The 23,285-nt window shown below is 33.8% G+C and overlaps 1 protein-coding gene and 2 pseudogenes across 1 annotated transcript; 1 reads left to right on the forward strand and 2 right to left on the reverse strand.

Moving 5' to 3' along the window:
* Nucleotides 1-211: 211 nt before the first annotated feature.
* LOC120194426 lies at nt 212-4,157 on the reverse strand (annotated as a pseudogene).
* Nucleotides 4,158-9,431: 5,274 nt separating this feature from the next.
* LOC120194429 (calcium-dependent protein kinase 17) lies at nt 9,432-11,730 on the reverse strand. The gene is made up of 7 exons (XM_039196741.1): nt 11,008-11,730; nt 10,759-10,902; nt 10,535-10,687; nt 10,339-10,454; nt 10,066-10,233; nt 9,752-9,976; nt 9,432-9,657 (listed from the first exon to the last, which is right to left on the reverse strand). Exons 1-7 carry the CDS (start codon nt 11,492-11,494, stop codon nt 9,553-9,555), a joined length of 1,398 nt encoding a protein of 465 aa, XP_039052672.1. The 5' UTR covers nt 11,495-11,730; the 3' UTR covers nt 9,432-9,552.
* A 4,747-nt stretch (nt 11,731-16,477) lies between these two features.
* On the forward strand, nt 16,478-20,409 carry LOC120194428 (annotated as a pseudogene).
* Nucleotides 20,410-23,285: the final 2,876 nt, after the last annotated feature.

Below are 23,285 nucleotides of genomic sequence, written 5' to 3' on the forward strand. Positions count from 1 at the left end.
ACCTAATAATTTCTTCTGCAGCAGCTTTGGCTACATGGGCTGCTTCTAACGCCTCAACGCTATTTTCCGGCTGAGATTGAGATTGAGATGAACATTAAAGAGTGTCGTGTATCGGGATGTTTTCATTTTTTTAAAACTAAAATGGTTTATATTCACCTGAAAGCAACACATTAGCAACGGCACAAGAAGATCCAACACTGACACCAAATAAAAGCACATTTTTGTCTTTGCATCTTTCATTTTTATTTCATACAATATTTTACCCAACCTAGAGTGTGGGAGAAGAAACATACTGCCTGGGTAAGCTAAAAAGATCATTCCCTTCAAACGGTGAAGTCCCCTCATGAGATCCTGTACTTGGAGAAGCTTCTACAGGAGCCAATCTGTCCTGCAAACCCGCAATCTGTACAACCCTCCCATTAGATGTCAATCTCATCGCTGGTTTAGCACTTAGTCCATTGGCATTAGGATAATACAAGTGAGCACTCTTCAACGGAGACATCAGTCCTAGCCAAATTCCACTAGGTCTCAGAGAAGTAGACAATCCCCGATCCAAGCTCCAATCAATATTGGTATAATCCAACTGTGCCATCGAGCTACCACTGCTCCAGTCAACTGGGGAAGAAGCTCCAGATGAATTTGTAGAACCTGAACCTGTGAAAAGTCCAAGTGAAGATGCAGCTGCTAGCGTTGGTGACGCACCTGTTCTACTCCATAAACTATTTCCTCGGCTAGTTCCTGGAGAATCTACTGGACTACTGCTGCTTGTAAAGTGCTGCTGCTGTGGATGATAAAGCTGATGATGCATCTGATTTGAACTCAAGTTGTTGAAACTATGGCTTCTAGCACTTGCAATATGGGGCATAAAGTCATTAGACTTTGTAATTTCAACACTACTGGTTGGATACATAAAGGGGGTCGATCCAGGAGGAGATGAGCTTATACTAGTAGCTGGAACCTGCTTTGTATTTACAGATTGGGGTCGCTGCATCATTATAACCGGTTTCCTAATTGAGGGATGAAATTTCCTAAAATCACTTTCAGTGGCCATATTACGACTTTCTGTCTTTGTTGGTGGTGAGGTCTGCAAAGGTGATGCCAACGAATAGGAAACTGAAGGATTTGATCCAGAATTCGGCCACCTTTTCTCAGCTGGCACTGCACTTTGTTGGGGTTTTGCCAATTCCAACTTCGGCTGTATTCTCTTTAAAGGCTGGAAACTTTTACTCACTAATTCTGAAGAACTTCCAGCTGTAACTGCTGTTTTTGCATAGTTGAAATCTTTCTCATTCCTTTGCTGTGTTGCAGTAGATAGATTTGGTTTTGGCCTTATGGATATGTTCTGACTACTTGAAACTGACAGCTTATTGTTACTAGCAGTCGGGGGATCACAAGTTTCTTCTGGTTTTGGTGGAACATGTGGCTCCTGCTTTAAAGATCTTAAGGATTCTGCTGCTGTCTCAAGATCACCTTCAGCAGCAACAACTGCTCTTTCAACCTCCTGCTTTGTGCACTTGTATCTGATTTCCATGTCAGCAATTCGTGCAAGCTCTTCTGATATGTCAATTTTCAAGTTCCCACCATCAATAGTTGATACCTCGTTCTTGACTGCTTCTTCTTCACTTCCTTCAAAAAGCCATGCCACAGATTCCTCCACTTTGCCTTCATTGAAAATAAGAGCCATTGTAGCCCGATCATGTGAAAATCCCATTCCTACAAGCTGCTGAGCAAGTGCTTCAAGCTTTCTCGACATGAGATAACCACTGCACCGCTCATGCAACTCCTGTGCTCGCCTCTCCTTCTGACGCTGATGTTTCCTCTCATTCTTTTGACGAATTTTTTCTCGCTTATCATCGTCAGCTCCTGGTATTATTTCTTGCCGGACAGGAAGATTTGCTTTCTCTTGTGCTCTCTGCTCACCTGACCACTACCATTATTAGATATAGAATCATACTCGAGTCCAGCTCCAAGTGAGCCCCCCAAATGCTCATCTGTTTCGTCTATGTTCCGAAAGCGACCATTGCTTTGAAGAGGTGAAGCAGATGATGAGGGCACCGTTTCAATGGTATGGAATGCTCCCAAAAGTGGATCATATGCACTAGCCGGTACACCACAAACAGCATTAGCAGGCCCAGAAGGCTTTGAAGAAGCCTTCTGAGATTCCTCGCTGGATTTTTTATCTTTCGACTTAGACTTGGATGCAGGAGACATTGTTGTGGCTAATTGAACTCCTGAAAGGTTTAAGACAATAGTTTATAAAATCAATGATGTATGGAAAGAGTTAGCAGCCAACAAACAGCAAGTGCAGTGGTCATCGCATTTTTATTTTAATTCTCACAATTTTTATCAAATAAAAATGTGGTGAAATGCAAAAGCTCCAACAATTTTTTATCTTGTGCGTTGACCACAAGTGATAACCGGCATTCAGTTAAAGAACGCATGTCAAAATAAAAATCAAGAACTACACACTGAGTTTACATGTTTCTTACACAATGTGCACAATTACTTCAGAGGACATATTAACAGAGTATCAATGAAAGCATGCCATATTAACAGCGTGTCATACTCCCAGACAATCTTCACAAGGAAAAATTCCCTTTGCAGAATATGATGATAACTACAATTTGAATCAATTAAAGAATCAGAGAAATGAAATAACAATAGAAAATACTTTAAAAAAGTATCAATGAAAGCATGCCATATTAACAGCGTGTCATACTCCCAGACAATCTTCACAAGGAAAAATTCCCTTTGCAGAATATGATGATAACTACAATTTGAATCAATTAAAGAATTCAGAGAATGAAATAACAATAGAAAATACTTTAAAAAACCCTTACATAGTTTCTCTTTGTTTTGGCCTAATATGATCTCCATTTAGAAAAGCTAAAATTTAATGAACTGACTCTCAAGCTCATTCCACGACCATAAATGTTACAGCTAGTGCCTCACTCTAGCATATCAGACTAATACATGATCCAGAATATTAAAACAAATGAAACCTTCATTGATCTAATTTACTAAGCTGACGAATTCCTTTGTCCTCTTTATAAAGCTTCCTTACCATGCTTGAAAGTTCCCATTAGAACCCAACTCACCAGATTAAGATATTATATTCTTGGGTTGGCAATAGAATGAAAAAAAAAACCCAGATATTTTTCTCTAGCATTGGGACTCTCCATTCAGAGACACTTGCAGAAATTGAAGCCATAATCAAAGCAGGTAAAACACTAATATTTGAGAGACAAGAAACAGGAGAATAAAACTTTGGCAGGCAAATTTAGCTTCTGGTGGCTCCTTTTTCTTCCACCTTTTAATATATTTTACAAAAAGAAAGCAAAAAAAATTGATCCTCGTTAATGTTCAACAAACTAAATCCTATCCCGTATGAATTGCAAGGCTTCTTGGATCGGAAAGTCTTAAAAGCAAATAGCAGAATGGCAGCCACATGATTCACATGGCAATGCAAAGTCTTCCTACAGAGGACTACAATTCTCTAATCCAAAAAGAGGAGAAAAAAATTATTTCAGTAGATAAATTTAAATTCACCCAAAAAAGATAGAATTCATAGATAAGATAAACTGCACGCTAACACCCCGAATTTCTTTGTGATAAAGAACAGTCGCCTGCAGCTTTGAATTTCCCCCCTCCCCCCCTAAAAAGCTCAAATTTTGGGTTAAAAAACAAGACGGGAAATCTTCGATTCTATTTCCCTGAATAATAACGCATGCATCTAGACACCATATTGCAACCGAGTCTATTATCCTTAATCCAATAAAAAATATTCCAAGAAGCCAATTCAATCGAGAAATCACCAAACATCCTAAAAGGGGAAGGAATTCGCAATTCTCTCGACAGAACATTGCGGATTCGATAGAAATTCTGAATATACACAAAGAAGGATCCAAGACATGATCAATCACACACACGTTCTTAAGAAGAAATACTGAAATCCAGGAAGTCCTTTTAAAAGAAATGACGAAAAGGAAAGGCATGAATCAAAGAGGGAGATGATACCTGTGTAGAACAGAAAGGAAAGATGGATCGAACGACGGAGATTGAAGGACGAGAGAGTTGGACGGAAAGTGATAAAAAAAAAGGAGAGAGATCTATTTCGAGGCCCAAACCGAATCGATAGAATTAGGGTTTTGTTCTGTGAAATTTCATTAAGAATTCGTGATAACCAAAATTCAGTCGTTTATAAAGGAACCCCATTTACACCTACCCAGCCCCCCTCCTCCTCCCTTCTTTTCCGTTCCTTTCTTTTTCTCTTTTTTATTATTACATATATTTAAAGTAATTCCATAACTAGTTAAATTATTACAAAATAAATAAATTAATTGATCTTATTCACATACGTAATGATGTAAAGGGAGATAGGATAATAGATTGTTCCAACGACAGGTTAAGAGTAATTTTTATAGAAGACCTCCGTTATGAATTTCATTTTTATTACAATATATATATATCATTTGCCTTTTAATTATATCCAATTCAAAACTCGTTGTCTTTTTAATATTTTATTACCTCATATACATTTTTTCTCATTTGTCTTGTAATTATACTTTCTACTCTTAACATCATTAAATCACTTTCTGTTTATTTTTTAAAATTCATATCAAGTTGACTTTGAGTTTAGTATCAAAAATTAAAATATATATTTTTATATATGTATTTAAAATATTGTTTTGTTAAGGTAAGTATTGTTTTTAAATTAATATTACACGTTAACTTTAAGTATCTAGGTAAAAATGATTATATACTTTAATTATTTATTTTGATAAAAAATATTTAGATATTTAAATAAAATATATATACTTTAAATATCTATTTTTAATATAAATCTTTATAAGTTACAAAGCATATGTCATTAAATAAAATAATAGTAAAAGAAAATTTGGTTGAATTGATCTTCTACCTCTTTCTTTTTTTATTTTTAAAATATTTTGAAGTTAGCTGTGTGATTGATTTTCGTTTTAATTCATTAATTTTGTCGATTTTTGTCAACTTGATGTATCTATCATTTTTTTTTCTTTCAAAAATACCTGTTTGTAAAATTAAATATTCATTTTTATAATCCGTCATGAGTTTTCTTTAAGATCACAAATAAATTTAAGAAAATCAAATTACAAAACAATTATTTTTCTCAATATTTAAAATGATATTATTAAAAGCATAAATTATATTGTTTTTCTTAATAAACTCATATTTATTAAATTTATATTTGAGTAATTATATTTGTAGATTATGTGTATTATCAATAGTCTGATAAAAAAATATGAATAGTTACCTTTTAAACTATTTAAAAAATATTTTTACATTTATATCTAATTTTTGTCTATGTTTAGAATATCTAATCATTTATTTTCAATAACATTGTCTTTTAAGTTTTTTAAATGAATACAGTTAACCTGTCAAATTCGTATAATAATAATAAATTTTGATTTCAGTAATCAGCTAAATATTATTGTAATAAATGGTTGACTTATTTCAAAGAGTTGGAAATGAACATAAATAGGGAGACATAACCTCATCCGAGTCCTATGTAAATCAACAAACAGTGAGAAAGAACAGAAGATGGTTATTAGACAGCAAGCCTTTGAAAGATTATACAAACTGAAGATGTCTCGATTAATGGGTTATGTAACCTAACTTGGTTACATTGTTGTAAGTCCAAACAAACCCCATCCCTTTTCCTCATCATAAACACATTGATTTGAAAGATCAATAATCAACTGAGTAATAATCAGTCTCTTAATCAATTCGTCTCCACCAAGTCTCATCCCACAGAGGTAATCTCCTGTGCTACAATGCCATTAAATTATCCAAAATGTGTTTGCCTATTAGCTATTGAAAGGTGTATATGTGTGCGTGTGTGTGTGTGTGTGAATAAATGAAAGTTATTTTGCATGGACAAAACAATGAAGGGACGGAGAGTGGGAAGAGAAAGGGGTCACCGATTATTCAGTAGTTTTCTCGCGAGCTCGTGACAAAAGAAAACAATGTAAGGTTGATGTTATGCATAACCTTGGGAACGACACGACTCTGTTGCTCCGTCCTCGTCTCGACCACGACTCAGATTTCAGTCAAAACTCCGGAGGAACTGTTCCAGTATATATATATATATATATATATATATATTCATTTCAGAAATAAATCCTTGTTTTAATTATGGCTAAAACATTTGATGCAATATTTATGCAGAAGAAAAACTTCACCTGTATGAACTGCTGTATCAAGCCATGATCCCCATCAATGCTATTGGCTCAACGAAGAGAGAGTGTCATTTTCAATCTAAGTTGTGGATTCAAATTTGAAGTACTTGATTGAGCTTTGCATTTAGTTAGAACCAATGCTTAAAATCATGAAGATTGAAAATGATTAAAGAACAGACATGTGTTTCTACTCAAGTGCTTGATAAATATCTCCCTTCATGTTAACGAAGAATGAATAGGTTTTTCTTTTGGCTTAATACAGAAATCCTTGTCTAAATTATACTCTAAATTTACTTTTGGTGTCTAATTAAAAAAATTATAAAAATGTGTATCTAACTTTTTCTCCGTTATATTTTTAATTGTCTACCATTGTATTTCTTTAAAAATAAAATGTCTAATTAATTTTTTTTATTAAAAATATGTATCTAACTTTTTCTCCATTATACTTTTAGTTGTCTACCATTCTATTTTTTTAAAATAAAAAATATAATTTAAAATAAAAAAATCAACTCTGCATCGTCCCCACTCCCTTCCATCCGCTCACCTCTGATGGTGAGTGGTCACCACTGGTTGGGTTTTATTCGGAGAAGAACGAAGAACTCAATGGTGACGGTCATTTAACAAATAGACAATTGGAGCCGTCAGAATCGTAAGAAAACAACAAAGGATCTGATAGCCCTTCGCGGTGCTTTCCACAATGACTGACACAGTTTCACAATGGGTGGAGACTAAGTTTTGGCCGTGACAATGAGACAATTATGATAGTGTCAATAGTGACAGTCACAGATCGACGATGATCGATCGATGGTGGAGAAAATAATTTTGTAGTTTTATTTTGTTTTTATTATTATTGAAAGATTGTAGAACAAACTCAAGAATGATAACCTCAAAACAACCTCATCTCATTAACAAAACAATGAACTGTATTTATACAGCAGAAATGAACTCAGACGATAAACTCTAAAACTCCATCAATTACAAAGCAGTTATAATAAACTCTAACTTACTAACCACCAATCTAACTATAACCTTAACAATAATATTAAGTTTCTCTAAATATTTTTTAAAATTTTATATGTATGACACATATCAGATAATGGTGAAATTTAATGACAATTACAGTTCAGACACTTAAAATTGTAATGTTAGAAACGTTAAACACATATTTTATGAAAAATTATTTAGATACTTATTTTTGTATTAAGCCTTTTACTTTTTACAACTCAAATTTGACTCTATCTTTATAATTGCAGATATTATGAAATTAGGGCTCCATCGTTAGGTGCTTCTCTATAAGGGTACCAACCAAACAAGATCATCCACTATGGTAAACATGATTTTTTTTTCTAGGTTAGGATTTGATCTAATTAATCCGATATGGTGGGCGAAATTATTATTCATTCGTTAATTATAAAATTTATATATTTATATTTATATATATATATATATTAATATTTGTATATATTTATTATTAAATTTAAGCTAAAGCTAATTATTCAGTAGTAAATTATCTGATTTACAAAATTATAATAGAATAAGAACCGATAGTAGCGTTCGTATGGTCAGAACGAAAATATGTTTCCAGGAAATTACTTAATTAACCTTACTTGCTAATCAAGTTATCTTTAAATTTCAGTCGAGATAATTAGCCCTGTATGACTAGGCGGTTTATCTTGTTGTATATATTCATGTAGAAAGCGAGAGAGTATACACGCCGCACACAAACACACAGTCGGGTTTTTCTTTTTCTTTCTTTGTATCGTCAGTTGTGTTGTTTTGATATTTTTTAATTATTTTGTTATGCGTGATCCTAAAGAAGAAGAAGAAGATGAGCTTCACATGTCTCATAGTGCTGATTCCTTGGCAGTCTGCTTGAAATCCCTCAAAACTGCTCACCAGGATTCAACGATTATATTATGTAGATATTGCAGCAAAGGCTTCAAATCCAGAAACGCCTTGCATGGCCATATTCGGATCCATACTCAGTATCTGCCAAGGTCCAAACCTGGAATTAATCCTCCTCCCGAAGAATATGACGATGGTCGTTTTGCTTGTTTGGTTTGCAACCAAAGTTTCTCGTCGATGCAGTTGCTGTGCCTGCATATGAGAATCCACCGCCGTACCGTTCCCAACGGTGTTCACCACCGTCCTGCTGCAACGTCGCAAGAAGCCGACGCCACTGTGAAACTAGGGATTGAGAAGACAGTCTCTCCACGTAATGACCAAAACCTAGATTTGCTGAACACATGCCCACCTGCTCCCAAACTGACAAAAGAGGTTTCAAGAGAAGTGCTAGTGACGGCCATATAATCTACGATGCAGTGCCGTTGAGATTCTGTCACGGAACTCACCACCCTCAGATGCGAAGGAGGAAGACGAAGACTGAAGAGGGCAGCAGTAGCTATCAAGATATGGATGGAGTTGCTGACTCTGAGAGCACGTTGCTTGCCAATCCATGGAGTTTGATACCGTATCGCGAGACGACAGCGAGGAAGTTGGAAACTCAAAATTCTAACAAGTCCAACCAATCCCATGAAAGAAGATCAATGAAGGCGGCTAAAGAAAATAAAAGCGTGCACCAATGTGAGATATGTGGCAAGAGTTTCGCCACCGTCAGGCACTCGGTGACCACAAAACAGCCCATCGGATGAAGGATCCATTGAAGGTGGAGTTAGCACATGCAAAAGACAAACAAGGAGGGTGTGGTGAAGCTAAAGAGTGTGTCACCGGACTGCTGTTGCCTGAACAAGTTCATCCTAAGAAGATGCTGGATTTTGATCTTAATGTCCCTTAGCAGGAGTAAATTTTTTATGTTTAAACCTTCTTTGTATAAATTTCAACGTCTTCTTATGTTTAATCATGAATATCGTTTTAAAATTTATCTGTCAATCGAAATCAAAAGTATTGCATAGTAATCCATTGTTATAGTTATCACTTGAACAAGATTAACGATTTTGTGTCCTCGTTACACTTGCATTTTATTAATGGCTATAAAGATAACATTTTATTCAAGAGGTGATTTAACTGAATATTAGCATAAGGACATATATTCTTTCAAGACTAAAAGTGAAGGGTTAGATTTCCTCCAAAACAAATCACTATCAAACTTGAATTTAATTGATCGATTGGTGCAATTATAAAAAAAATTGACATTAATTTTTGTTAGAAAAAGTTGAATTCTTATACTACTTTTATACAGGAAGAAACCCCATCAAACTTAAAATTTTAAAATTAAGAAAGAAAGAAAAACCTTAGCCATGTCCTAAATGTCATCATAACCTCTCCCAATTTTCCCTTGCATTGAATAGAAAGTAACAAGAATTTGTGTTAATTTTTCTCATTCTTCGATATGAATTGATAGTTCGCGTCGTTTCTTGGTGTGTGCTTCAGTATTTCCTTTTCTCATCATTGCTACGAACTCGTCATAGTTGATCCTTCCATCCTACAAAAATATATCAAAACGAGCGTAATTTCAACTCATTCAGTTCATTTGTTTCGGTTTTATTTAGAAAAAAGAATAAAAATACATTGCTTACATTGTCAGCGTCAACTTCAGAAAGGATTTCCTTTAAGCTACCGTCATGCATTCCATGTTCACGTAGAGCTTGCTCTAATTCTTCAGTCGTTATGTACCCGCTATTGTCTTTATCGAAGTGTTGGAAGGCATGGTATAGATGGTCCTCTCGGTCCATTCGATTCATATGCACCGTTGCCGTGATGAACTCGTGGTAGTCTATAGTTCCATTCCCGTCTGCATCAGCCTATATAATTTTTTCAAAGAAAAACCCTATGTTTATCTCATGTATTATGAAAAATTGAAAGGTGAAATTGATGTTTGGAAATGACTTACGGCCTCCATTAGTTGTTGAACTTCGTATTCAGTGAGTTTTGTTCCTTGCTTAGAAAGGCCTTGCTTCAATTCCTCGAGTGTTATGGTCCCGCTGTTGTCGGAATCCATGCCTTTGAACATCTCCTTCAACCCCATGATTTCTTCCTCTGATAAGCATCCCGCAATGACCTGCACCAGATTTTTTTTCCAGGAAAATTTGTAATGAACATTTCATGGGAAGTCTAATCACTGATCAGTGAGATGATTAATATGGGGTTTAATGAATACTAATACCCGCAAAGCAACTTTTTTGAAGTTGTTCATTGCTTTAAACTGTTTGAGTCTACTTAACACTGCGTTGTCGAGGGGTGTATCAGGTGCTTCGCCATCCTCTTTGATCCATGGATGGCCTGTTAATGGCCATGGTCATATTAACCTTACAATTACATGTACTGAATTTAAACCAAAAAAAACATTAAGCCATACTTACTTAGAACCTGCACTGCTGTTAACCTCTGCTTGGGATCCGAGTTGAGCATCTTCTTCACCAGTTCCTTTGCTTGAGGTGAAATTGCAGGCCATGGATCGCTCGAGAAATCAATGTGGCCGCGTAATATCGAATTGAATATCCCATTTTCGGATTCTACGTATCAACAAAATTATCTTATTAGCTTCAAGCTTCTGGTTTATTATCATATGGTAATAATAACTTACCAGACCAAAAGGGAGGAACACCAGATAGAAAAATATACAACATGACTCCAATACTCCATATATCTGCTTCTGGTCCATATTTCCTCTTCAGGACTTCAGGTGCTATATAATATGCACTACCAACAATTTCTTTGAATTCTTCACCTGTTTCAACAAGCCAAGATATAAAAATATAATCAAACTGGGGAAATTAAGAAGGATAAAAGAAAAAGAAACCAAATTAGGGGTGGATATAAAAAATATCTCAACCAGGTTTGTAAAAGACTGATAGACCAAAGTCCGTGGCCTTGAGGGGTGAATCCTCTTCCTTATTCAAGAGCAAGAAATTCTCAGGCTTGAGATCCCTATGGATGACCCCCATAGAATGGCAAGTGTGCACAATCTGAACAACGGTCCGAAGCAACGAAGCGGCAGCACGCTCGGTGTAATGGCCCTTAGCGATGATCCTATCAAACAGCTCTCCTCCGGCACATAGTTCCATCACCAAATAAACCGAATGCTTATCCTCATAAGCTCCTTTGAGCTCCACAATGTTAGACTGACCCGTCAAATGGTGCATGATCTGAACCTCCCTTCTAACATCTTCAATGTCCTCCTTGTTAGAAAGCTTCCTCTTGGCAATTGTCTTGCAGGCGAATTGTTCCCCAGAAGCCTTGTGAGTACACAAATACGTTACCCCAAACTGACCTCTACCCAATTCCTTGCCAATGTTGTATGTTTGTTTAATATCCTCCATAGGCCGACCAAGGACCGTACCGATGGGGTTGGGCTTGGAAGAAGGGTTGTTGGAACCATTAGAGAGTGTCTTAGTTGGAGCATGGGTTGAACCATTTGCATCGGCGGAACTGGTAGGATTATCGGTGCCATTATCAGGCTCGGGTTCTCCCTTATAGTCGGTCTCCTCGGCGGGGTCGCTACGAGAGCATAAATTCCCCCATCGTGGAAGGGAGACAATGAGAGATGAAGTTGAGGGGTGATGGGGAAAGACTAGAGAGCCTTAAACAGAGGGAGAATTTAAAAAAGAATTCAGGTTAAATTTCTTATTGGAAGAAGAAAAGGCTTTGAGGAAAAATTTGTTGAAAGAAGAGTATTGACCAGCTTGGATTTTGGTGTAGAAATTCCTAGAATTGATGGGGCGAGGTTTTAGCTTGAGCATGTCTAATAATTGTATTGAAACAGTTCCAAAATGTTGGATGATGCTCCATAGCTTTTCTCAGCCTTGTATTGGAAAACCGTTTTCTCCTCTCTGTTGCCTACTTCCATATATAAACCACCTCAAATATCATACACACATGGCAACTTTGGCCAAAATATCGAAGGCGGGCTAGTTATTTAGCTCAATACGACACTAAATTTTTTATTTTGTGAATTACAACATTTGTTACAATGATTTAAAACTCATTTGTAAATTTTTTACTAAAATTTGTCACTCTGACGAGATATCTATCATTTTAAAGATTACCTAATAGACTAATTTTTTCACCCGCTTGATTTATTGGGTCAATTTTGCTCACTCATGTATTATCAACTTTCATTTTGTCATCAATCCATGCAATGTACACATGTATAATTAAAATAATATCATATTATATCCTACTATTACGAATTAAATGAAATACAATCATTTTAAAATCTTATATTACTTTTAAGTGGCGGATAACTGAATATATATATATTATTCAAGGAGAACACGTGTTTGTCCTAAACTTTTAATTTTTTACGACTAGTTACTTATTGTGTTAATAATCCATCTTGAAATTTTATTTGTATCTATTTTATACAAAATTTTTATATTATCAATATATGAATGTTCACCTTAAAAATATTTTTAGATTCACTCATAATTACCTCTTGTAATATAAAAATATTGAAAACAAAAATAATTAATTTCTCTCTTTCCCGTAGGAGACAAAGAATCAGATTTTCGATTACCTTATGAGGTTCATAAATCATACACTAAACAAAATCAAGGACCCACTAAACCCTGAGTCATAATATAATAATTATTTAAATAAATAATATATTTAATATCTAAATTATCAGTTTTAATCTATTTTAATATTTAATTTTTTTAAATTAAATCAAATTTTCATTTTCATTTTATTTTAATAACTCGTCATGAAAAACTTATCGTATCTAAACTATCGGTTTTTATGCTATAATTTGCTCCACGGTGCAGTGAAAACAAAAGAGAGAATTGAAAGGAATAATTGCAACGTAGGATTCTAGATAGGGGATAGAGAGAATTATCTTGGTTTTATAACTTTATTATTAAAAAAATAATTTTCATTTTATAGGATAGATTAGATTGAAAACACGTTTCCCCCACATGACTGAGCAATGAAAATGTTGAAAATTAAAGAGGTGTCTCCTTGAACTACTCATCAGGTCCAAAACCTTATCCACCGCCCTTCAAGAAACCTCACTACTTTCCGACCCACCATTAATCTTATCAATGACCTTTTTTTTTTAAAAAAAAAAAAGCAAAACTTATATTATAATTAATCAACGGTCCAAATCATTGTTTAGCCGAAAATGTTTAAGCTTTTGGTCTTAGTTTATTGCTAAATTTTAATCTCGATTGTTTATGTTGTCATGACCAAAAAGCAAATGGAATCGTGGCTATACTTTTATGACATTATAATGAGATATTTAGATTAAAATGTTTAAAAGGATTCTCTGTAGTTTATGTTTCTACACACCTAAATAAGTCATTGACTTATTAAATTGTACTTTAAGCTTTTATTTGATCGATCATTCGTCTAACATTTAATAGGTCGAAGTCCAACTTCAACATAAATAAATAAATTTAAAGTTTAAACCTCACTATTTACATGATTTTCCTTAAACCTAGAAGCTTGGTTGATGCAAGGACCAACAACCTTAGGACAGGTTAGGGTCTAAGTAACGATATTGAAAACATAGGGATCGATATATGAGTTTTAAAACTTTTAAGACCGAGAATGATTTATAACTCCTATTAATGACCAACCAAAATTAAATCCAAAAATTGGTGTCTCAAAATCAACAAAATTAAAACTTTTTAAAGCATAAAATCAAAACTAAATGATAATATCAATGATAAAATAATATTTTTAACATAATAAAATGACAAAATCCACCTTTTATACCTAAAATTAAAATATTGTAAAATATTATAAAAATTAAAGAAAGGAAAAAAGCTTGGAAATTGGAACTGCTTTTCAATTGGACCGAGGCAGAGGAAATATAAATTATACGAGGAAGAAAAAGGCTGTTTAAAAAAAAACTAAAATATTATAATATTACTTATTTCTCTAAATTTTATCGATCTATATAACAAAAATGTGGTCCAAAATTCTCTTTATTGGCGGACTCAACTGTCCTTTCAAGTGCCACCTTAACTTTTAGGATAAATTACAAATTTCATCATTAAATTTTATTCTTTCTTATTTTACTCGCTAAATTTTAATTTTTTAATTATTTTACTAAACTTAATACATTTATTTTTTTACTCTACCGTTAAATAGTTAATGGCGTTAAAATAATGTTATTTAAAAAATAAATTTTTACCAAAACGACATCATTCTACCTATATATAAAGGTTTATTTATAACACCGCTAATAAAAAGCGACTGAATTATAAAAAAACTTAATGTATTTAGTTTAGTGAAAAATTGAAATAAAAATAATAATTGAGTTCGATTATTAAATTTGTAATTTACCTAACTATTATCATCAATGGTTCACGTTTTTACCGCCCAAGCTTAAATATTTTATTATTACTATCGTCAATATGGCAAGAAAATACATGTTCAAATATTATTAAAATAAGAATTTATTTGTTTATTATATTTAATAAAGTTTTATAAATTTTAATATAATTAGGTTTATATATGAATGGAATAATTATGGTTTTTATCTAGATATGTATCATTTGAAATAATTTTTTAATGTCACATTTATTTTAAATATAATTAGGTTTATATATGAATGGAATAATTATATGGTTTTCATCTAGATATGTATCATTTGAAATAATTTATCATTTGAAATATGGGTGATCATTTATCTACTCCTATACTTTCTATCACCAAAAACACATGAAATGTGACACATATATATTACATAAAATTAACATTTCTCGTTATGGAACAATAATAAATATTTTATGCCCAAATTTTAAAATATTTTTTATATCAAAATTTGAAATTAACGCTATATTAAAATGTTTATATAATGAACTAAATTTTATTTACTTTTTAAATAACAAGTATGCTAAAGAAGCATTTTTACCCAAATATTATAATATTACAAGTCAAATACCGTTTCTCCAAATTTTACCGATCTAGCACTCTTTATAATAAGGCGTGTTACGTGAAATATACCTTTGCTTTGGTGGACCGAAAGCACGTTCCCTAAAGCACGTCTTCCAGAATTTTCTTACTACTTTAGATTCTCTAAATGCATTTTTAAAAAATATAACTTGAAAAAAATTAAAAAAAAACTATAGGAACTAACATCATAATTTAATATATATTTGTTCCATGAGTTGAAGAGCATAACGAGGCTAGTTATATAGAAATATTGGAGTTTTTAGGTTATGTTTCTTGATAACGTGAAATAAAAGCTAAAAGGTGTATTCTTTAACTTTTTTATCTTTATATTTAATAAATCTACTTATACATTATTGTTAAATTATATTATGTTAATATTTATTATTAGGGTTTATATTAATTAAGATTATATATTTTTTATATGCATTAGATACTATTGTCAATCCATCTAATTTTGCTTCTAATTTTGCTTCTAAAATTATAAATAAGTTAGATCAAACTTACATAATCTCACTAGAGATATACAGAATTGCATAGTTATGGTAGTCTTATGTAGGATCAAACCATAGATGAATTTTCATTTTTCTTCCATCTTAAATTATATAAACCTTACATCTTACATGTTAATGACACCACGCAATTTTTTTCTTCATATTTTTTATTAGATTTAACTTAAATTATAGATTTAATTAATCATATTCAATAAATAATAAATTTATATGTCAATGAAATATTTTTAATTTATATTATATAAAATTTTTAAACTCATAATTAAAAAAATAAGTATTTAAATATATTAACATATAATTCTTTGTCAGTTTAGAATCTTACGTGATAAAAAAATTTAAAAGATAATATTATAATATTCAAGTGATTTTTTTTTTTTGGGATAAAAACGCCGTTAAATAATATACCATCCTCTAGCCGTGGGTGTATATAGATTATTTTTTTTGATCCAATCATAGACTGCCACGAGGCGAACAATTAATGGTCCCAAGCACCAAACAAAACACGTAAGCAGCCAAGTTGAGCGGAACACATCCCGAGGCTGAAATATCCATGATTCTTTTCTTTACGTTATCCCAACGGTCGCATTTCAATGCCTGAACGGATTTTGCCAAGAAACTCATAAATAAAGACGGGAGACTAAATAAGAAGATCAAAACCAGATTAATTAATAAATTTTCACTTCATTTGCTCCTCTCTTTTTAATATCCACACAAAAGTAATTATCTTTTCTTTTCCAAGAAGAAGAAAGGGATAGAGAATTTGATGAACAAGGCCAGAACTGAAGAAGTAAGGTGATTCATATACTTGTTCATCAATTTCTCAGTCTCCTCCTTTCAATCTCAAACTAACACATACTTGTTCTTTCCTTCGCCTAATTATCTTCAAAAAGAAAAGATATTTATGCTTTTTGTTTTGTTTCTTGAACTAAGAGGAAAGTTTTTGAGAGATTTTTGGATATGGTTCTTTGTATCTAGACTTGCTATCATCAATAATTTGTTTTTGGGGGGGGGGGGGGCCATAATTTTCCAGGTGTCAGAACCATATCAGATCTCAGTAACCTCGCCACCATCTTCCTTCAACTGTTTCTGGGTGCACCCACTTGATCTTCTTCTCATTACATGACAGCTATTTAGGTTGTTTTTACTATTCATTTATTTTCTTCAATTAAAGAAACAAAGAAAGAAAAAGGGAAAGAGCTCTTTGTTTACATAGTACTTGTTAAGCTCTGTTTTGAAGGTTTAGATTGGTTCTGAGGTAACTTTCGTGTTACAAACAAAATTTTCTCCCATACTATTACAATTACTTGTTTTGATTAGTCATTGACAAGGAAAGGCCCACCTTTTGGGTTTGGTGGGGTTGATAATAACCAATAAACCCTTTTTTCAATTTTTTTCAATCGAGTTAGGTCTTTGCTGTTGCAATTTTGAAGACTCCACTTGTTTTTTTTTTAAGGTTAGCACGGTTAGAGAAGGAGAGACGATTGAGTTCTTCCATTACTATTAATAACTTATGTTTTCCCAGACATCATTGAATTTGGACCCATAAAATAATTCTCCTTTCGTTCTCTTTTTTCCCATATATTTTGGAATGCTACTTTACTTCTTCATCACTTGTTTCCCTTCATTTTCTTTTAAAGTCCTTAGCTTTGAAACCACTCCCACATGGACAACTGAGGTGAGATTGTTGTCTACCTGGTTTTGGAAAGACGTTTCCTTTTTTCCCAGTTCCAGAATGATCGAAAACGTTCTTGGCCTTAGGTTTTTCACCGCAATCCCTTCCAAAATGTCTCTCAAAAAGATGTCTTTCACTTCAAAAGTTGATAACTTTGAGGAGGTTGAAGAAAATGCCATGTCAGTTCTGGACCTACCAGATTTGGTCTTGGAATGCATTCTCGAGCGGCTACCACCGGCTGCTCTTTGTAACATGGCGGTGTTTGCAGCTCTTTAAGAAGTAGGTGTATCAGTGACCATTTCTGGGGAAAACACTTGAAAAACAGGTGGGGTAGAGTTATTGGCCCTTCTGCTTATAGAGAGTGGCAATGGCATATTGCTTTGAAACAAGAAAGGATTCAAGTCATTTGAAACAGGAGAAACCGAAAGGTTTGATGAGGATTTTATCAATTGTTAGGCCATCTTGGTGGATTCAGTCAGAGGTTGATAGTAAGCAGTGTTCTTTTCCGGATGATTCATTATGTCCTGGTTTCTAGCTCTTGAAACCGGCAGGTTCTGGTTCCCTGCTAGGTCTATAACCGTGAGGTTTTTTTCATCAACTTCCAAATATGATATACCAATTTAACCACTGCTTTTTGTAATTTTGTTTCGATTCTCAATGCTTTGCTTTGCTTCTTCTTTCTTTCTTTCTTTTCTTTTTTTTTTCTTTTTGTAGAATGGCCATGTTGGGTTCATGTTGTCATGTTATGATGCAGAATTGAGTTATGATCCCCGTACCGACACCTTCCAAGCCAGGTAATTTAGGACATCAACATAATTTTGATGGTGGTATGTAGATTATGTATTGTACAAAATTCGGGAGATTAGCATGATTATGTTCTACAGAGGATCAAAGTAGGCCTGATACTTGGAAACTAATCTAGATTGGTTTGGTAATTTTAGGTACCCTCCACTGGAAGGAGGGCAGCGGCCATAGAACACACGTGCCGTGGGAAAGGCTGCGAGCGCCGCCTTTCGACACTTCACCACACGATCTTCATATTTCTGATTGTTTGAATGAGCTATGCCCTGGTGATAACATTGAGATTCAATGGAGAAGACAATGAATTCCCTTACGGTTAGTTTTTTCATATCTTCCCTTGCAGTAGTTTGCAAGTTTGTTTTGTTTCTCTCCAAAGGGCACATGGTGGTAATGGCATCTGATATCTTTAATTTCTCTGATGAGTGGAGGAAAGCTTTTAATTATGGAACTCTGCTAAGAATTAAGCAACAGATTATTATAATAAGATTCTTACTCGAGTATAATATTCTTTTATTGCAGGTTGGTGGTATGGTGTAGTTGGTCACTTGGAATCATGTGCAGGTATGAAAAATTATTGTCGATGCCATAACAGTGGTAAGTTTTATCTCGCTTTTATCTTTCAGATGCCAACTCTTAATATGTATTCCATAGAATTACCTATAGGGAAGACTACAGGAGTTTTTTGAGACTTGCTTGATGTTCCTTCAAAGAAGTCATTAGGAAATTGTGGATGAGATGAATATAAGTTAACTTTCATGGAGGACACTGAGACTATCCAGCTCAGTTGGTAGAGCATAGGTTCTTAATTTTGAGGTCGTGGGATCGAATCTCACGGAAGGCATTTTATAATTCGGAGGTCTTCTACGGAAGCTGCTCTCAACCTGGTGGTGGGGGCAGCTTACTATCTTACCTCCCCCTACCCATTACATATGAAACAAGGGACAACTATTTTTTTCATGGAGGACACTGAGTTAGGGCATGTCGTTTTCGTGAATCTTTTTTTTTATTATTATTTTTGCAATACACGGTTCACAAGTTGTGCTGCCTGCGTTGGTCCCGAAGACGGATCGTTTCATTATCATAATTCCACCAGCATGTGGATAACCTCTATCTATGCAGAATATTTATGGCCACCACACTGAAAGAACCCATTGTCTCTATGGACTCTGTTTGTTTTGCTTATTTGGAATCTTTCAGCTATGTGGGGCTGCAATGGATGTTTCACACTTGTATATTTTTCATTCATTTTCTGTCCTTTTTCATAAGTTCGGATACACGGAGCTTAAACGCCCCACTAGTCACTTACATCAGCACTAATTTCCCATCCCTTTCCCCATCAAAATAAAGAGAAAAGGAAATGGTCTCTTTTGGTGATCATTTTCAACTTGGAAAAAGCTGAGAGCAATAAGAAGATAACCGCACTTTAGGCAGACAAGAATTCCTCGGTGCATAATTGCAAAAGCTTCTTGCTTTTCGATTGTGCACCTGTTGAGAGTCAGTTTTCGACTGAGTATGAATTGTTGAATACATAGTGCATAGTAGTTATTGATTTCTGATTCATTGTCTGGTTTCTAACTTTAAGTGACGATGGCAGACACGTGGTGTTGGGAGTTCATCACTACACCCCTGGCTCAAGGTGGAGGCGCACGACTGTTTCATCGAAAGAGCACGAAGGGAAGGAAACGAGGCGGATGGATTTTATGGGGGAATCAGAAAACTTTGCAATGAGGAAGAGATTTCGATATGGAAACGCCTTTGGCCATCCGAAATCCTGGAATAGCCTGCTATGATTAGCAAAGCATGATAAAAAAAAAAGTCGCCATATTTCCATACAAGAAAAATCTGGGAAAAAACTGATCAAGCTTTTGATCTATAAATGAAGCTCTTGGAAATCGAAGAAGATGGTCAAAGTTGCATGAACGTGCTTGTAATCCCCCTATTACTTGCCATATCCACCAATGTTGTGTTGGAAATCATTTGGAATAGGAAGCTCATGATTATGGAAGAAGCATGAAATATATTATTCACTGAGCTCTGAAAGTGTATTTGATACAAGTGACATGGTTATCGAAGAACGTGCTTGTTACTAAACATAGTGAAGAGGTAACTACATCTCCCTTTTGAGGAATAAATCTTTGAATCTGTCCGGAGTTGGAGTTCAATCACTACACCCCTGGCTCAAGGTGGAGGCGCACGACTGTTCATCGGAAAGAGCACCGAGAGGAAGGAAACGAGGCGGATGGATTTTATGGGGGAATCAGAAAACTTTGCAATGAGGAAGAGATTTCGATATGGAAACGCCTTTGGCCATCCGAAATCCTGGAATAGCCTGCTGTATGATTAGCAATGCATGATAAAAAAAAAGTCGCCATTATTTCCATACAAGAAAAATCTGGGAAAAACTGATCAAGCTTTTGATCTATAAATGAAGCTCTTGGAAATCGAAGAAGACGGTCAAAGTTGCATGAACGTGCTTGTAAAATCCCCCTATTTACTTGCCATATCCCACCAATGTTGTGTTGGAAATCATTTGGAATAGGAAGCTCATTGATTATGGAAGAAACATGAAATATATTATTCAATGTAGAGCTCTGAAAGTGTAATTGATACAAGTGACATTGGTTATCGAAGAACGTGCTTGTTACTAAACATAGTGAAAGAGGTAACTACATCTCCCTTTTGAGGAATAAATCTTTGAATCTGTCCGGAACGACCTAAATTCTACATATTAAATCAACCATAAAACATATACTATTAATATAACGTCTCCCAGTTTCCAAACCCATAAATATCTCTAATAGATTCCTACTGTATAAATGAACCCATGCATTTGGGCTTGTTTCCGGGCTCAATGATCTTTTACAAGACTTTGGATTGTGTCAGTCATATCTAAACTTGTTGGTTTGCTCGAATATTTTCATGGGTTGAAGAAGCTGAAGTAAAAGCAGATAAAGAATGACAATGAATTGAAAGAAAGAATATTCTATGGAAATCCAGCTTCTTCCTCAGACCCACTGCATGGAAATAGTTGAGCTGTCATGTAGGTAATTAGTAATTTAGTATAGCACTTCAATAATGATTAACAGGGACCCCAATGGGAAAAATCACAGAACCCATCATTTTTTTTATTTTCATTTTCAGAGTAAAATTTGTATTCGCTTTCTTTTATTTTCTTCTTCTTTATAACTTTTTGTTGTGTAAAATTTGTTTCTATAAACCATAACATCGCCGATGAGACAACGAGTAACAAGGATTGTTTAAGGTGTCATATATATAGTTTTATTCACGTATCAAATCATGGTGGATCACCAAGGGACTTTGACCTGTAAAAGTAAAATAATTAAAGATGTGAAACTTTCTCTCTTTGCTTGCCCACCAATTTATATGTTTCTCAGCCTTAATGATGCCTGATGTATTCATAATGAGAAAAATCACTTTACTTTTCCCGGTGAAAGAGCTCAAATCTCTCCTTCGTATTTTGTTAAGATTGCATGGAGCCATGGAAAGATCAAACTGGACATGTATGAGAGCATCCAACACGTATGCAGAAGGATCTGTACTTCACTTCAACATACTTCTCAGTAGTGCCCCAAAAGTAGCATAATCGCCTCTAACATGGCAAATAACACATATTATGGAACGTAAATACTTTTTTTATGTAAAATAGAATAAAATCATAACACAAAATAATGGAATTTAGCTCATCAAAACCCAATAGAAGTCGGAAGTTAAGAAAAGAAATGATATTGAAGAAGATTTTTCCATAAATTATACCCAAGTTTTTCTGGGCATTGGGACCCCAACTGCTAAAATCGATCAAACATTGTCGACCGACTTTCATGGGTTAGCTGAATTTACATATAAGTTGAAAGAAAGTTAGTGAAGACAACATCATGTTCTCCTTAGAAAAACAGAACATTCTACCCCATCTGTCAAATCCAGTTTCCTACCTGCTTCACTCTCTTCGTATGATTAAATTTCTCTCCTTTAAACACTTCGGTAATTATTTTCTTCATTATAGGTGATAACTTGGTTGGTTGGGTGATTCCATGTTTTAATAAGATTGAATTATTTGTATGGATTTATTTTTATTTTTATTCTAATTTATAAATTCAATATAAAAAATCATTAAAAAACATATTTTTTCAAACAAATGCACGAACTAACTTATCTCAGTGGTTAAAAACATAGTATTGTTCTTAGAGATCACAGGTTCAAGTACTAACGGCTACAGCAAAATAATTAAGTGTTTATTGTCAAATAATTGAGATTATATATATATATATATATGCAAATTTCTTTAATAAAATACTTGTTGATAAGCAAATGTGATGATGAATCTAAATGTGGAAACACTTTGTACTCCCAATACTTTCACGAGTGTGGCAATCTTGTCCCTGAAGCCAAATATTACAAGTGCTTGTTTCATGGAGGGGAAAAGGAAAAAGGGAGGCAAATCATGAGCTTGGAGTAATTATATAATAAAGCCATATGCTTACAAAATTCAATCATTCTCCCAAGTATACATACAAGGCAACTATAATTATTTCTAATCTTCATTGTATTTGTAATTATTTAAGGGTTTTACATATCTCCATCAGTGAAAATGTGAAATGATAAAAAAAATTACATTCTCCAGCTCTTATAGTAATTTAAAAAGAAAAAGAGGACATTTTGTTAAAATAGTGCTGTCTTATCTCATTTATTGCGTGCTTGAAAGGTTTTTTTTTAGCATTATTGGTGGGTTATGTAATTACAATTGCTAATAAATTTAAGGCAAAAAGGTAACGGTTGTCCCTCTAATAAACTCAATTTTTATTTTCGTATTTATTTTTTTCCCGTCAATTTAACTTTTAAAGTTTGTTTTCACTAACAGAAACATTAGTTTTCTTCATTTTCAACATTAGTAAATTTCAAATTAGTCAAATATAATAGCGTGACTTGATGATGACGTGATATTTATCAAAAATTAAAAATAAAGTATTTAAAATATTTACGGTATGCAACGGTCAAAAAAAATCTCTAAAAATTTGACATAATCCCTTAATCTCATAATTTTTTTGGAATTTGTTCTAACTAGTGTGTTAAATATTTTAACCTAATTCCTTAATCCATAGACAACTTCGATGACTAAATTAATGCAAAAAAAGATAGGACGAAAATGATAAATTGAGTTTACTACAGAGACAACAGTAGTGACCCTTTTACCTAAATTTAATTAATTAATAA

Source organism: Hibiscus syriacus, unplaced genomic scaffold (genome assembly GCF_006381635.1).
Source record: "Hibiscus syriacus cultivar Baekdansim isolate YM2019G1 unplaced genomic scaffold, ASM638163v2 tig00116997_pilon, whole genome shotgun sequence".
Taxonomy (NCBI): domain Eukaryota; kingdom Viridiplantae; phylum Streptophyta; class Magnoliopsida; order Malvales; family Malvaceae; genus Hibiscus; species Hibiscus syriacus.